This window comes from Oncorhynchus mykiss, chromosome 10, assembly GCF_013265735.2.
Source record: "Oncorhynchus mykiss isolate Arlee chromosome 10, USDA_OmykA_1.1, whole genome shotgun sequence".
In the NCBI taxonomy this organism is placed as follows: domain Eukaryota; kingdom Metazoa; phylum Chordata; class Actinopteri; order Salmoniformes; family Salmonidae; genus Oncorhynchus; species Oncorhynchus mykiss.
The window spans coordinates 15107745-15122305 of NC_048574.1; the positions used below are offsets into that span (position 1 = coordinate 15107745).

At 47.7% G+C, this 14561-nt stretch overlaps 1 protein-coding gene across 14 annotated transcripts in view; it reads left to right on the plus strand.

The window, feature by feature from the left end:
• The window catches only part of tcf7 (transcription factor 7), a 63021-nt gene that overhangs the window by 40855 nt on the left and 7605 nt on the right, over positions 1-14561 (plus strand). For 9 of the 14 annotated variants that reach the window (XM_036989329.1, XM_036989337.1, XM_036989330.1 and 6 more), the window contains 5 exon segments: positions 4594-4717; positions 8740-8827; positions 12183-12269; positions 13904-14014; positions 14226-14388. In XM_036989329.1, coding sequence (XP_036845224.1) covers positions 4594-4717; positions 8740-8827; positions 12183-12269; positions 13904-14014; positions 14226-14388 — 573 coding nt within the window. 14 annotated transcript variants of the gene reach the window in all.

The window sequence follows — 14561 nt, forward strand, 5'->3', positions numbered from 1 at the left end:
AGAGATTAAAGACGTTACTCTCAAAGCACTCTGGCCGTACTCCGAACAGGACCCCTAATTTCCGCTTCAAAAAACCTTCTTAGGTCTGTGAACACCAAAGAATACATTATGTGTAAAGTGTTTCATCAGCATAGGGAATGAAGCGGCAGAGACATGGGTCAAGGTGTAGCCTATTGGCCGCCGGGGGGGGGGAAGGTCATCATCCATCATTAATTCCCAGTGATGTCTCAAACACCATTACCTCTTATTGAACACCGGATTCCTGTTCAAACACAACCCCGCCAGATAAAAGGCAATATCAATATGCTAATATATGTCCTTTTAAGTGAAATTAGATTACTGAAGGATGAGCGCAGTGCGTTTGCCGTACTTTAAAAGGTTTAATATCTAATTGGAATTTTGTCTTTGATGTTATCGGAGACCAAAGATTTAGATACGAGTTAGATTGAAGTCTTGAGTTAATTCACCTTTCTGTGAGTGTGAGTGTGTGTGTGGGGGGGCATATTTGTGTGCACTCGCTCCTATGCGTGTATCCCGTTACAACGACAGAAACAGAATTATGTCTAAGTTGTGTGTGTGTGTGGGGGGGGGGGGGGGGGGTTTAATAGAGGGAGGGTGATAATAATTTGTGAGTCTCTGTGAGTGTGTGTAGAAAAGGAACACACATAGAGAACCACTTCAAGGATGGCTAATTGCCTTTAGGAAGGCAAAGATGTAAATATTAAATTGTGTGGCTATAATGTTATGATGGTACATCACCCTCAGACCTTGGAACAGAACCATTGAATTGAATTGAGAGAGGGAGAGAGAGAGAAAGAGGGGGAGAGAGAGAGAAAGAGAGAGCTACGCAAAGAGAGAGAGAGAGTGAGAGCTTTGGCAATGTTAACATATGTTTCCCATGCCAATAATGCCCCTTCACTCCTGAATATACTGTAGACCCCACCCCTCCCTCTCTCTCTCAATTGAGTTTCAATTTAAGGGCTGTATTGGCATGGGAACCATAAGTTAACATTGCCAAAGGAATGTAGATAATAAACAATAGTGAAATAAACATAAAACAATTTTAATTACTTAAAAATCATACAATGTGATTTTCTGGATTTTTGTACCTATGATAAAAATTACAGACATGCTTAGTGAGTAGGAAAACCTGCAAAATCGGCAGTGTGTCAAATACTTGTTCTCCCCACTGTAAGTGTCTTATATCGGCTAAAAGCTTCATTCTTGTTCATATAACTGCACTGTCCAATTTACAGTAGCTATTACTGTGAAAAAATGCCATGCTATTGTTTGAGGAGAACTCCTAACAACAAAACACTTTTTTCACCGCGATAGTTTTGATAAATTCACCTTGAATTATCACCTAGTATATCCTATAGGACACAAAATTTGGTCAGACATGGCACACCGATGACGTGGGCGGTCTTCACTTGATCGACTCTAACTTTGTCAAACAAAGCTAGCTAGATAGCCAATGAGCTGGGCTTTACTGGAGTATTTACGGAAACCCTGTATCTGTCGCACAATGTAGCTGCTAACCTTGTGCGACAGCATGCCTTTTCCTTTTGGACAAAAATTATAAGAATATTCAGAGTTATGAAGTTATGAAAACTGGTTGTTTTGCAAATGTTGAGCTTATAATATGGCTACTAATAATGGAAAAGCTAAATCAAAGTATACAGATTTGACCATTTTCTTTCAGAATTTTTTTATATAAATGCAAATGTCTCCTTCACAATTTGCCCAAATGTACCTGGGTGACTTCACACTAAATGTCATGTAGTTTGCTCATACTTCAAGTTATCCGTCTGAAACTTTGCACGTACACTGCCGCCATCTTGTGGACACCATCGGAATTACAACCAGAATGATGGTTAGAAGTGGGACCTTTCTGTTGCATTTCAAAAAGGTAGAAAAAAGGGGAAAAAATGTTTTTTTTTTCTTTGTATTTTCTTCTACCAGATCTATTGTATTACATTCTCCTACATTCAATTCACATTTCCACAAACTTCAAAGTGTTTCCTTTCAAATGGTACCAAGAATATGCATATCCTTGCTTCAGGGCCTGCGCTACAGGCAGTTAGATTTGGGTATGTCATTTTAGGCGAAAATTGAAAAAAGGGGGCTATCCCTAAGAAGTTTTTAATGAGTCTGGAAGGAGAGTTTAGAGTCTAGCCAGACACCTAGGTATTTATAGTTGTCCACATATTCTAAATCAGAACCGTCCAGAGTAGTGATGCAGGCGGGTGCGGGCAGCGATTGGTTGAAGAGAATGCATTTAGTTTTACTAGAATTTTAGAGCAGTTGGAGGCCACGGAAGGAGTGTTGTATGGCATTAAAGCTCGCTTGGAGGTTTGTTAACACAGCGTCCAAAGAATGGCACACTGAACTCTATCTGAGAAGTAGTTAGTGAACCAGGCGAGGCAGTCATTAGAGAAACCAAGGCTGTTGAGTCTGCCGATAAGAATACGGTGATTGACAGAGTCGAAAACCTTGGCCAGGTCGATGCAGACGGCTGCACAGGACTGTCTTTTATCGATGGCGGTTATGATATCATTTAGGACCTTGAGCGTGGCTGAGGTGCACCCGTGACCAGCTCGGAAACCAGATTGCATAGTGGAGAAGGTACGGTGGGATTGGAAATGGTCGGTGATGTTTGTTTACTTGGCTTTCAAAGACTTTAGAAAGTCAGGGCAGGATGGATATAGGTCTGTTACAGTTTGGGTCCAGAGTGTCTCCCCCTTTAAAGAGGGGGATGACCGCGGCCGCTTTCCAATCTTTAGGGATCTCAGACGATACGAGAGGTTGAACGGACTAGTAGAAGGGGTTGCAACAATGGGGGTGGAAAATTTTAGGAAGAGAGGGTCCAGATGGTCTAGCCCAGCTGATTTATCAGAACATCAGCTGTCTGGATTTGGGCGAAGGAGAAGCGGGGGGCTTGGGCCAGTTTCTGCGTGTGTTTTTTGCCAATTTTAACCGCACACTTGTTGTTTGTGTACATGGATTTTATAATATTGTATGTTTGTGCCCCAACACCACTTTCCATCAATTTGTATTGCCGACCCTCATGCCATTGAGTCAAAAGCTTTTTTGAAATCGACAAAGCATGAGAAGACTTAGCCTTTGTTTTGGTTTGTTTTGGTTGTTTGTCAATTAGGGTGTACAGGGTGAATATGTTCTCTATCATATGGCAATTTGGTAAAAAGCCAATTTGACATTTGCTCAGTACATTGTTTTCACTGAGGAAATGTAAAAGTCTGCTGTTAATGGCAATGCAGCGGATTTTCCCAAGGTTGCTGTTGACGCATATCCCACGGCAGTTATTGCGATACCTCTCTCTTTCTCAGCTCTGATGTTGTGTTGCTGTGTGTTTGGAACATTACAAGTAGTGGTAGTGTTTTGTTTTAGTTCTCCCACATCATACTGATGTGAACCTGTGTTAAGAGGTTTAGATGTGATGTAATCAGGTGGGGATAGGGGTAATGTTGAAAGTGTTTGTTTTAGTTCTCCCACATCATACTGATGTGAACCTGTGTTAAGAGGTTTAGATGTGATGTAATCAGGTGGGGATAGGGGTAATGTTGAAAGTGTTTGTTTTAGTTCTCCCACATCATACTGATGTGAACCTGTGTTAAGAGGTTTAGATGTGATGTAATCAGGTGGGGATAGGGGTAATGTTGAAAGTGTTTGTTTTAGTTCTCCCACATCATACTGATGTGAACCTGTGTTAAGAGGTTTAGATGTGATGTAATCAGGTGGGGATAGGGGTAATGTTGAAAGTGTTTGTTTTAGTTCTCCCACATCATACTGATGTGAACCTGTGTTAAGAGGTTTAGATGTGATGTAATCAGGTGGGGATAGGGGTAATGTTGAAAGTGTTTGTTTTAGTTCTCCCACATCATACTGATGTGAACCTGTGTTAAGAGGTTTAGATGTGATGTAATCAGGTGGGGATAGGGGTAATGTTGAAAGTGGGTTTTAGTAATGTGTGTCGGCGCGCATGGAAGGACTGCCTTAAAGTGATAAGGCATTCACATTATAAAACAGCAGGGGGCCAATGTGAAGCCGGCCAGGCGAGCCTCATCCTCTCCCTGTTGTGCTGCTGCTAGAGTCTTCAGAGCAGCAGAGAGAAACAGAACTTTTCTGAAGTATGTACATACACATGAAAATCAATGCCTCAGCCAAACTTTCAAACACATACACACACTGACAACATATGAAAGGCTCTGCTATTGGAACTGTGTCCAAGAACGGGTGAATACCTCCAACATGGTAACCACTGTGACATATCATATGTCACACGGCATGCTGTTAGCATTAGAAATAACTGGATTTCACCTAAGTTATTGAAAGCCATTTGTAAACAGAAACATGAAAGCAAACAAGCTCTCACGCAGCCTCCCTTGATCATCAAAGTCCTATCGATCAAATGTACCCCCACACCCTCCAACCATCCCCGAATCCCCAGCCAACCGAATGGGAGCAAATGTATTCTGCTTCCAAAGCACATCTGTTTGTTCCAAGCCATGCTTAAAATTATGTCTGTCTGTCTGTCTCTCTCACTGTCTGTCTCCCCCTCACTCTCTGTTGCAGTCCAACAAAGTTTCAGTGGTCCAACAGTCTCACGGGATGCACCCCCTGACGTCCCTGCTGCCCTACAGCAACGACCACTTCAACCCCAGCCCCCCTCACCTGCCCACAGACATGAGTCAGAAAGGTAGGTCAACCTATCATCTCCCTCATCCTAACACACACCAGCCAGGCCAGTGGGAAAGCCTTCTCCTGTCAGTCACCACAGCAAAGTAGTACAATCATCCTCTAACCTTCTCCTGTCAGTCACCACAGCAGAGTAGTACAATCATCCTCTAGCCTTTTTCTGTCAGTCACCACAGCAGAGTAGTACAATCATCCTCTAGCCTTCTCCTGTCAGTCACCACAGCAGAGTAGTACAATCATCCTCTAGACTTCTCCTGTCAGTCACCACAGCAGAGTAGTACAATCATCCTCTAGCCTTCTCCTGTCAGTCACCACAGCAGAGTAGTACAATCATCCTCTAACCTTCTCCTGTCAGTCACCACAGCAGAGTAGTACAATCATCCTCTAGACTTCTCCTGTCAGTCACCACAGCAGAGTAGTACAATCATCCTCTAGCCTTCTCCTGTCAGTCACCACAGCAGAGTAGTACAATCATCCTCTAGACTTCTCCTGTCAGTCACCACAGCAGAGTAGTACAATCATCCTCTAGCCTTCTCCTGTCAGTCACCACAGCAGAGTAGTACAATCATCCTCTAGCCTTCTCCTGCCAGTCACCACAGCAATCATCCTCTAGCCTTCTCCTGTCAGTCACCGCAGCAGTGTAGTACAATCATCCTCTAACCTTCTCCTGTCAGTCACCGCAGCAGAGTAGTACAATCATCCTCTAACCTTCTCCTGTCGTTCACCACAGCAGAGTAGTACAATCATCCTCTAACCTTCTTCTGTCGGTCTCCACAGCAGAGTAGTATAATCATCCTCTAGACTTTTCCTGTCAGTCACCACAGCAGAGTAGTACAATCATCCTCTAGCCTTCTCCTGTCAGTCACCACAGCAGAGTAGTACAATCATCCTCTAGCCTTCTCCTGTCAGTCACCACAGCAGAGTAGTACAATCATCCTCTAGCCTTCTCCTGTCAGTCACCACAGCAGAGTAGTACAATCATCCTCTAGCCTTCTCCTGTCAGTCACCACAGCAGAGTAGTACAATCATCCTCTAACCTTCTCCTGTCAGTCACCACAGCAGAGTAGTACAATCATCCTCTAGCCTTCACCTGAACAAACGTGAAGTGGTACTTCCTGCTTAATTTTAACACGCACCCCTGATTCCTGAGCTGCAGCAGTGGAGCCGTGTGGAGCCGAGCAGCAGCTGCAGCCCAGAGACAGGATCTGCATCCCAAATGGCACCCTATTCCCGGTATAGTGCACTACTTAACACCAGAGCCCTATGCGCCCTGGCCAAAAGTAGTGCACTATGTAGGGAAAAGGGTGCCATTTGGGATGCCGGCTAGAGACAAGCCCTTCCTTCCAGGGAGCCTCCGGCTGTCCCACCACCGCACTTGAAGTGGTCGCATCCCCAAGAGGGGCTGCCTGCCACACACACACACACACACACACACACACACACACACACACACACACACACACACACACACACACAGAGAGCTGGAAGCAATTAGGGTGACAATCACACAGGGCCATCCACAAGGTTCTGCTTAGGACGCTCTCACATTCGCTCGCACACTTGGCTCACATAGTCCCTCAGAGACTTACAGAGTCCCTGTAAGAGCTCTCCGTCACTCTCCTCAACATCTCCTCACATGAGCTTTTAACCCACATTTTAACCCAAACACAGCTTTAAAAAAGGAGCTGATGAAAATGCCCTCCTGTAGTGATCTGATGAAGACTGACCTGGGCTGAATAGCGATCAGTGTTGGAGTGTGGCCAAGACTGTGTCTGTCTGTCAGTACTACTGCCTGTGGTCAGAGAAAGGCCCCGACCTTTCTCTGACCACTCAGACAGGGGCAGGGGAAGAGAGTGAAGGCCCCTCTCACAGAACAGTGCAGGGTAGCAGGCATCACCCAGACTGTCTCTGTCTCCAGCTGGGAATCCCCCTGCTCTGCCACTCCTTGTCTAGACTGGGGCTGGGCAGTGTAGTAGCTAAGTAACATGACAATGCCCAGGGGTGATGTGAGGGTTGATGCCAGTGACTCACCCCATAATGAGAGGTCTAGACCTCCCTGTACACACCTGATACCTCCTAGTCCTTACCCCCTTCTCACACCCTCTCACCTCACCCCCTTAGCTCACACATAATCACATCACACCCCTCTTACCTGACACCTTACACTGCAGGACTACTGCAGGAAGCTCACATTTCACGTCATACCTCATAATGCAGTGTACAGAGACTACAGCTGACAGAGTGTGAGTTTCCAGCAGCTTCTCTGACAATAGGCCCCTCACATACCTTCCATCCGTCTTCCTTTCCCTCACTCTGCCAGTCTGCCTGCGTATCAGTCAACCTGTCAGTCTGTCATTTAATCTGTCAGTCAGTGCATTCAGTACAGACCTGTACTATTAGTCATTCAGTGTGTCAACCATCATAGCGAACCAAAGTCACACCATCTTGTCACATTTGTTCACGTGTGCAGTCGTCAGATGTGACTGTTTTGCTGCATTAGGGTGAAAAAGAGAGAAGTTCAATAGAAACCAAAACTACTGTACTGTACTGGGGTTTGTCTTTGAGACGTTTTCAGGGCACAGCACCTGAGCTACTGGCCACTCATTTAGAACTGTGATATGATAGCAGTTTCACTTATTGTGGTTTTGGTAACAGTAAAAGGTCATCAGTATTGAAATGCTATTTTAAACAGTATATCCTAACAACATCTTGGGGAGTTATCTGACTAACCAGTTTGATCTTTTACTGGCGACTGATTCTGGGTCTAATGTCATTCCAGGAGTATTTCATGTTGTTATTTACTGTAAGACTTAGTAGAGCAACAAAATAGGCAAGAAATGAATAACTGGAAGTTGAAGTTAAATGTAGGTATTACTAGTGCAAACTCATCAGACGTTTGCGTGATGTAACTGTTTTTGGACTCTGGAGTGTAGAGACTGAGACTGCAAGCTGTTCTCTACACGAAGGACATGGGCTTTTTCAGGAAGGGGTCTGGAGGGAGGGAGGGACGGGTCTGGAGGGAGGGAGGGACGGGTCTGGAGGGAGGGAGGGACGGGTCTGGAGGGAGGGAGGGACGGGTCTGGAGGGAGGGAGGGAGGGAGGGACGGGTCTGGAGGGAGGGAGGGACGGGTCTGGAGGGAGGGAGGGAGGGAGGGAGGGAGGGGTCTGGAGGGAGGGAGGGACGGGTCTGGAGGGAAGGATGAGAGAGTCACGTTGACTCAGTCACATTCCAGTCCTTCAGATTTATAGATGGTCCAGTGCAGAAACAGGCCTACAGCAACAGCAAATTACAGTCATCTGCAGCATTCTTCTGTAACAAATATAGGTTACCTTCGGGTTGTGCTTAAGTGCTAGGTGCTCGCTGTTGACAAATGACTTCCTTTGAAAGGCACGGAGAAAGCCATTTTGTTTTGTGTTGGGACGCTGCTCTTTTATGTGATTCCATCTCCATAATGGAAAACATCACGTCTTCTCAGGAGCTTCTGACTGACTGACACATCATGGGAAGGAACTTGGATCAAGATCCCTTTGTTATAAAGCTATTGTTGGTGGTGCGATGCAGGCAGCAGGGACCAAACAGTAAAACAGCTGGCCCAAGGAGAAGACGACAGAAGCTCAGAATGGCAATGTTATTTTCACAGGAGGCTGGCTGGCTGTTACAAAGGAGTGGAATGAAAGACCTAGTTCACAGTTTTTTTCCACTTCACTTGGTAGTGAGTCAGATGTACTGGATCAACAAGATGCTGGGGGCCTCTGGTGGAAACCGTTGACCTTAGTTCTCGTACATCTTACATCAACACCCCCTTGACCCTTCCAATTAGCTAGTGAGCACACACACACATACATACACACACACAGCAGGGATGTATGAGAATGGGGTGGTTGTGTGTGTATGCGTGTGTGTGCGCATGTGTGTGTGTGACCTGTGTGTGTAATGGTAGGTGCCCAGCCAGGTAATGAGGCCCTTGCTGAGTCAGGGGCCCTGAGTTAATGAGCGTGTCTTCTCCTGCGTGTCCCCTCCAGGCGTTCACAGGCCCCAGTCCCAGGACATCTCAGGTTTCTACTCCCTACCCCCTGGCGGTGTAGGACAGATGCCCCCCTCCATGGGCTGGTAAGTCTTATGCAAACTCACACACACTCACATACTCTCTCGTACACACACACACATGGGCACACAGGCGGCAGGTAGCCTAGCGGTTAGAGCGTTGGGCCAGTAACCAAAAGGTCGCTGGTTCGAATACCCGAGCCAACAAGGTGAAAAATCTGGCGATGTGACCTTCGGCAAGGCACTTAACCCTAATTTGCTCCAGGGGCGCCTTAGTACTATGGCTGACCCTGTAAAACTACACATTTTACTGCACCTATCCTGTCTATGTGACGATAAAGCATTATTCTTTGACTATTCTTTTTTTACGCAAACATATACACACAAACACATACACCACACTGACCTGCACCACTGGCCCCTGCTAAGCCACTTTAATTGCATGGCAACCACTTCATCCCTCTATAGCAACCACTTCGTCCCTCTATACTATAGAGGGACGAAGTGGTTGCTATAGAGTCTATAGCAACCACTTCATCCCTCTATAGCTTGTTGTCTTGGGGTCACACATACAGTAATGAACAGGTCACTTCCTAGGATATGAATGCCCTGCCTTGGATTCAGTGGTCATATCTAGTCTAGAGTCCTCAGAATTAAACTATTGCCTTCCCTTGCCTTCCCAGCATCACAGAAAGTGTAGACGATGCCAAATCAGAGCATGTTTTAACACCCATAATCTCAGATGACATTGTTGAAACACACGTTCTGGCTAACAATCCATCTATTGTCTTGAGTTCAACTTTACAAATCCATTTTATTATAACTGTTATTATATAACTGTCAGAATAACTTTGTGTAAATCCCCCTGAACAGTTGTTGGCTTCTCTTAAATGTGATGGGGATTTGGTTTACTCTAATGGAATGTCAGCTAAGACTACTTCCATTCACATCCATGCTGTGTGTCTTTAAAGCTGGTGAAGGACATTGGCAATCCCTAAACAGGCTCCGCTTGGCACGAGGCAGATTGCTGCTATTTCCCTGTCCCTCCACCACCAAACTCACTTTTGTTTCAGACACTTAAGTTAACCGTCACTACAGACTTGCTGTGGTATTGTCAAAAAATCATCTTGTTCACAAACTTGTAATCTTCTTAGTGCAGATCGTGTTTGTTTGGTTTTCTTGTGTCCCTCTTTGTTTGGGGAAGAGATGTCAGCCACTGGGACTCTTTTGTCATGACAAAGAGCTGGATGGGACCCACTGCGTGGTGTGGTGTGTCCCTCTCTGGCCACTATATGGCACGTGACTTGGGGAACAGCCCACTGTAGGGACAGTCCACTGTAGGGACAGCCCACTGTAGGGAAGGCCCACTGTAGGGACAGTCCACTGTAGGGACAGTCCACTGTAGGGACAGCCCACTGTAGGGACAGCCCACTGTAGGGACAGCCCATTCTAGGGACAGCCCACTCTAGGGACAGCCCACTCTAGGGACAGCCCACTCTAGGGACAGCCCACTGTAGGGACAGCCCACTCTAGAGACAGCCCACTCTAGAGACAGCCCACTCTAGGGACAGCCCACTGTAGGGACAGCCCACTCTAGGGACAGCCCTCTCTAGGGACAGCCCACTCTAGGCACAGTCCACTGTAGGGACAGCCCACTCTAGGGACAGCCCACTGTAGGGACAGCCCACTCTAGGGACAGTCCACTCTAGGGACAGTCCACTCTAGGGACAGCCCACTCTAGGGACAGCCCACTCTAGGGACAGCCCACTCTAGGGACAGCCCACTCTAGGGACATCCCACTCTAGGGACAGTCCACTCTAGGGACAGCCCACTCTAGGGACAGTCCACTCTAGGGACAGCCCACTCTAGGGACAGCCCACTCTAGGGACAGCCCACTCTAGAGACAGCCCACTCTAGGGACATCCCACTCTAGGGACAGTCCACTCTAGGGACAGCCCACTCTAGGGACAGTCCACTCTAGGGACAGCCCACTCTAGGGACAGCCCACTCTAGAGACAGCCCACTCTAGGGACATCCCACTCTAGGGACAGTCCACTCTAGGGACAGCCCACTCTAGGGACAGCCCACTCTAGGGACAGCCCACTCTAGGGACAGCCCACTCTAGGGACAGCGGGGACGAATGGGGCTGGGGGGCTGCAGTATATCAAAGGATCCTGTTTAAATCCCCCCCATCCAGCCTTCACACAGCCATGTCATACACACTGCAGGACCGTCAGTGAGGTTAACCCAGTCATGCCTCTGCTGGCCGGGGACGCAGCAGGACCCTCAGTGAGGTTAACCCAGTCATGCCTCTGCTGCCCGGGGACTCAGCAGGACCCTCAGTGAGGTTAACCCAGTCATGCCTCTGCTGGCCGGGGACTCAGCAGGACCCTCAGTGAGGTTAACCCAGTCATGCCTCTGCTGGCCGGGGACGCAGCAGGACCCTCAGTGAGGTTAACCCAGTCATGCCTCTGCTGCCCGGGGACTCAGCAGGACCCTCAGTGAGGTTAACCCAGTCATGCCTCTGCTGGCCGGGGACTCAGCAGGACCCTCAGTGAGGTTAACCCAGTCATGCCTCTGCTGGCCGGGGACTCAGCAGGACCCTCAGTGAGGTTAACCCAGTCATGCCTCTGCTGCCCGGGGACTCAGCAGGACCCTCAGTGAGGTTAACCCAGTCATGCCTCTGCTGCCCGGGGACTCAGCAGGACCCTCAGTGAGGTTAACCCAGTCATGCCTCTGCTGGCCGGGGACTCAGCAGGACCGTCAGTGAGGTTAACCCAGTCATGCCTCTGCTGGCAGGGGACTCAGCAGGACCCTACACAGCCCCACATGGAGCTCTCACTGACATGAAGCTCATGGATGAGGTTCTCTTGTCTCTTAAACAAACAACTCTCCTTCCCCAGGTGACCTCATTAGGATGGGCTTCACTCCTTAACCAGTCAGGATCAAGCCCCTCATTGGCTAGCTAGTAGACTGAGCAGCCAGACTTCCATTAGACATAACACACTACCAGTCAGAGAGGCATGTATTTATTTAACTCTCATTTTACCAGGTAAGTTGACTGAGAACACATTCTCATTTACAGCAACGATCTGGGGAATAGTTACAGGGGAGACGAATGAGCCAATTGTAAACTGGGGATTATTAGGTGGCCATGATTGTATGAGAGCTAGATTGGGTATTTAGCCAGGACACCAGGGTTAACACCCCTACTCTTACGATAAGTGCCATGGGATCTTCAGTGACCACAGAGAGTCAGGACACCCATTTAACTTCCCATCTGAGATACGGTACCCTGTGGGAATAGACAATCTAAATATATTCTAGGAAGTCAGGTAGTGAGGATTTGGCCAGCAGCCTAGTTGACCCCTGTTGCATCCCTATTTGTGTCCCCCCCCCCCCCCCCCCCCCCCAACCACAGGCAAAGTCAGCCTGTCTATCCCCTGTCCTCATGTGGATTCAGACAGCCCTACTCCTCCAGTCTCCCCAACAGCTCTTCCTACCCCAGGTACAGTATGAGCTGAGCTGCTTCAGTCTGGGGAGGGCATGGCATCATACATACCCCCTACCACTATTCCAGACCAATGCTTTTGCTCCCCCCATGTGCCCTTTGCTATTGCCTTGTACAGGGGCCTCTGCAACATGTCTGTGTCCTGGCTTTGTGTGTGCCAACTGCTATACGCTGCAACTGTATATCAACACATACACTACATGGCCAAGAGTATGTGGACACCCCTTCAAATTAGTGGATATTTTAGCCACACTCGTTGCTGACAGGTGTATAAAATTGAGTACACAGCCATGCAATCTCCATAGACAAACAAGGCTCGTACTGAAGAACAGTGACTTCAGGATGCCACCATTCCAACAAGTCAGTTTGTCAAATTTCTGCCCTGCTAGACCTGCCCCTGTTAACTGTAAGTGGTGTTATTGTGAAGTGGAAAGGTCTAGGAGCAACAACGGCTCCGCTGCAATGTGGTAGGCCACACAAGCTCACAGAACGGGACCGCCGAGTGCTGAAGTGCTTAGCGCACAAAAATCGTCTGTCCTCGGTTGCAACACTCCTACCAAGTTTCTAACTGCCTCTGAAAGCAACGTCAACACAATAACTCTTTGTCGGGAGCTTCATGAAATGGGTTTCCATGGCCGAGCAGCCGCACACAAGCCTAAGATCACCATGCACAATGCCAAGCGTCGGTTGGAGTGGTGTAAAGCTCACCGCCATTGGACTCTGGAGCAGCGGAAACATGTTCTCTGAAGTGAGGAATCACGTTTCATCATGTGGCAGTCCGATGGACGAATCTGGATTTGGTGGATGCCAGGAGAACGCTACCTGTCCGAATGCATACTGCCAACTGTAAAGTTTGGTGGAGGAGGAATAATGTTCTGGGGCTGTTTTTCATGGTTTGGGCTAGACCCCTTAGTTCCAGTGAAGGGAAATCTTAACGCTACAGTATAGAATGACATTCTAGATGATTTTGTGCTACCAACTTTGTGGCAACAGTTTGGGGAAGGCCCTTTCCTGTTTCACCATGACAATGCCCCCATACACAAAATGAGGTTCATACATAAATTGTTTGTCGAGATGGGTGTGGAAGAACTTGACTGGCCTGCACAGAGCCCTGACCTCAACCCCATCGAAAACCTTTGGGATGAATTGGAAAGACGACTACGAGCCATGCCTAATCACCCAACATCAGTGCCCAACCTCACTAATGCTCTTGTGGCTGAATGGAAGCAAGTCCCCACAGCAATGTTCCAACATCTAGTGGAAAGCTTTCCCAGAAGAGTGGAGGCTGTTATAGCAGCAAAGTGGGGAACAACTCCACATACTGAAAATAAGTATTTAATGAAACATAGAGTATCTACCAGCGCTTCCTAGTTTTTTTTCTGAGAGTGACTAGAGCTCCATCTGCTGGCATTGAGTGATACTGCTCACAGTCCTACTGCCCTGAGAGGACTGTCTGGAAGCCTATGCTTAAAGGGCCAACAAACCACCCTGGTGCTTCAGCGCTTCATGGCCACGTAGAGACATATATAAAAATGAAGTGTATTTTCTGATGCTATGGTCTCTGTCTCTCTTTCTCTACCACCTTCCCTCCTCTATTTTACTTCCTTCTCTCTCTGTCTCCCTCCCTCTAGGTTCTCTCACTCTCTGATGCTGGGGCCAGGCATGCACCCCACGGGGATCCCCCACCCAGCCATCATGCCCCCTTCAGGCAAGCTGGACCATTACGACAGGAACATGTACGCGTAAGTACCCCCACATCTCTACACTACCTCCTAGAGCTGTCTTTCAAAGGAAATGTGGGATCTACATGGCATACAATGTGTACCGTTGTCTCCCATTCCTGCATTCATTTAAAGTGTATTAAAAGCTTAGATGGATGAATGTTCCTGTGTACATATTCACCATTGGTCCCTGTGGTCTCTCTCTCTCTCTCTCTCGCTCGCTCTCTCTCAGTAAGCCTCACCAGGAGCCCAAGCGGGAGAAGGAGCCCAAGAAGCCGGTGATCAAGAAGCCTCTGAATGCTTTCATGCTGTACATGAAGGAGATGAGGGCCAAGGTGATCGCTGAGTGCACACTGAAGGAGAGCGCTGCCATCAACCAGATACTGGGCCGAAGGGTGAGCAGCAAGAACACACACATAATGAAACACACTCGCTCTGAAACACACATCCATGAATACTCACGCAGCATAGACAGATTCATTCCCAAATCCCTCATCTCATCCCCTGCTGCTAATTTCACACATGAGAGATGGACTTGAGAGGAATATGTCAGTAATGTGAATTACTA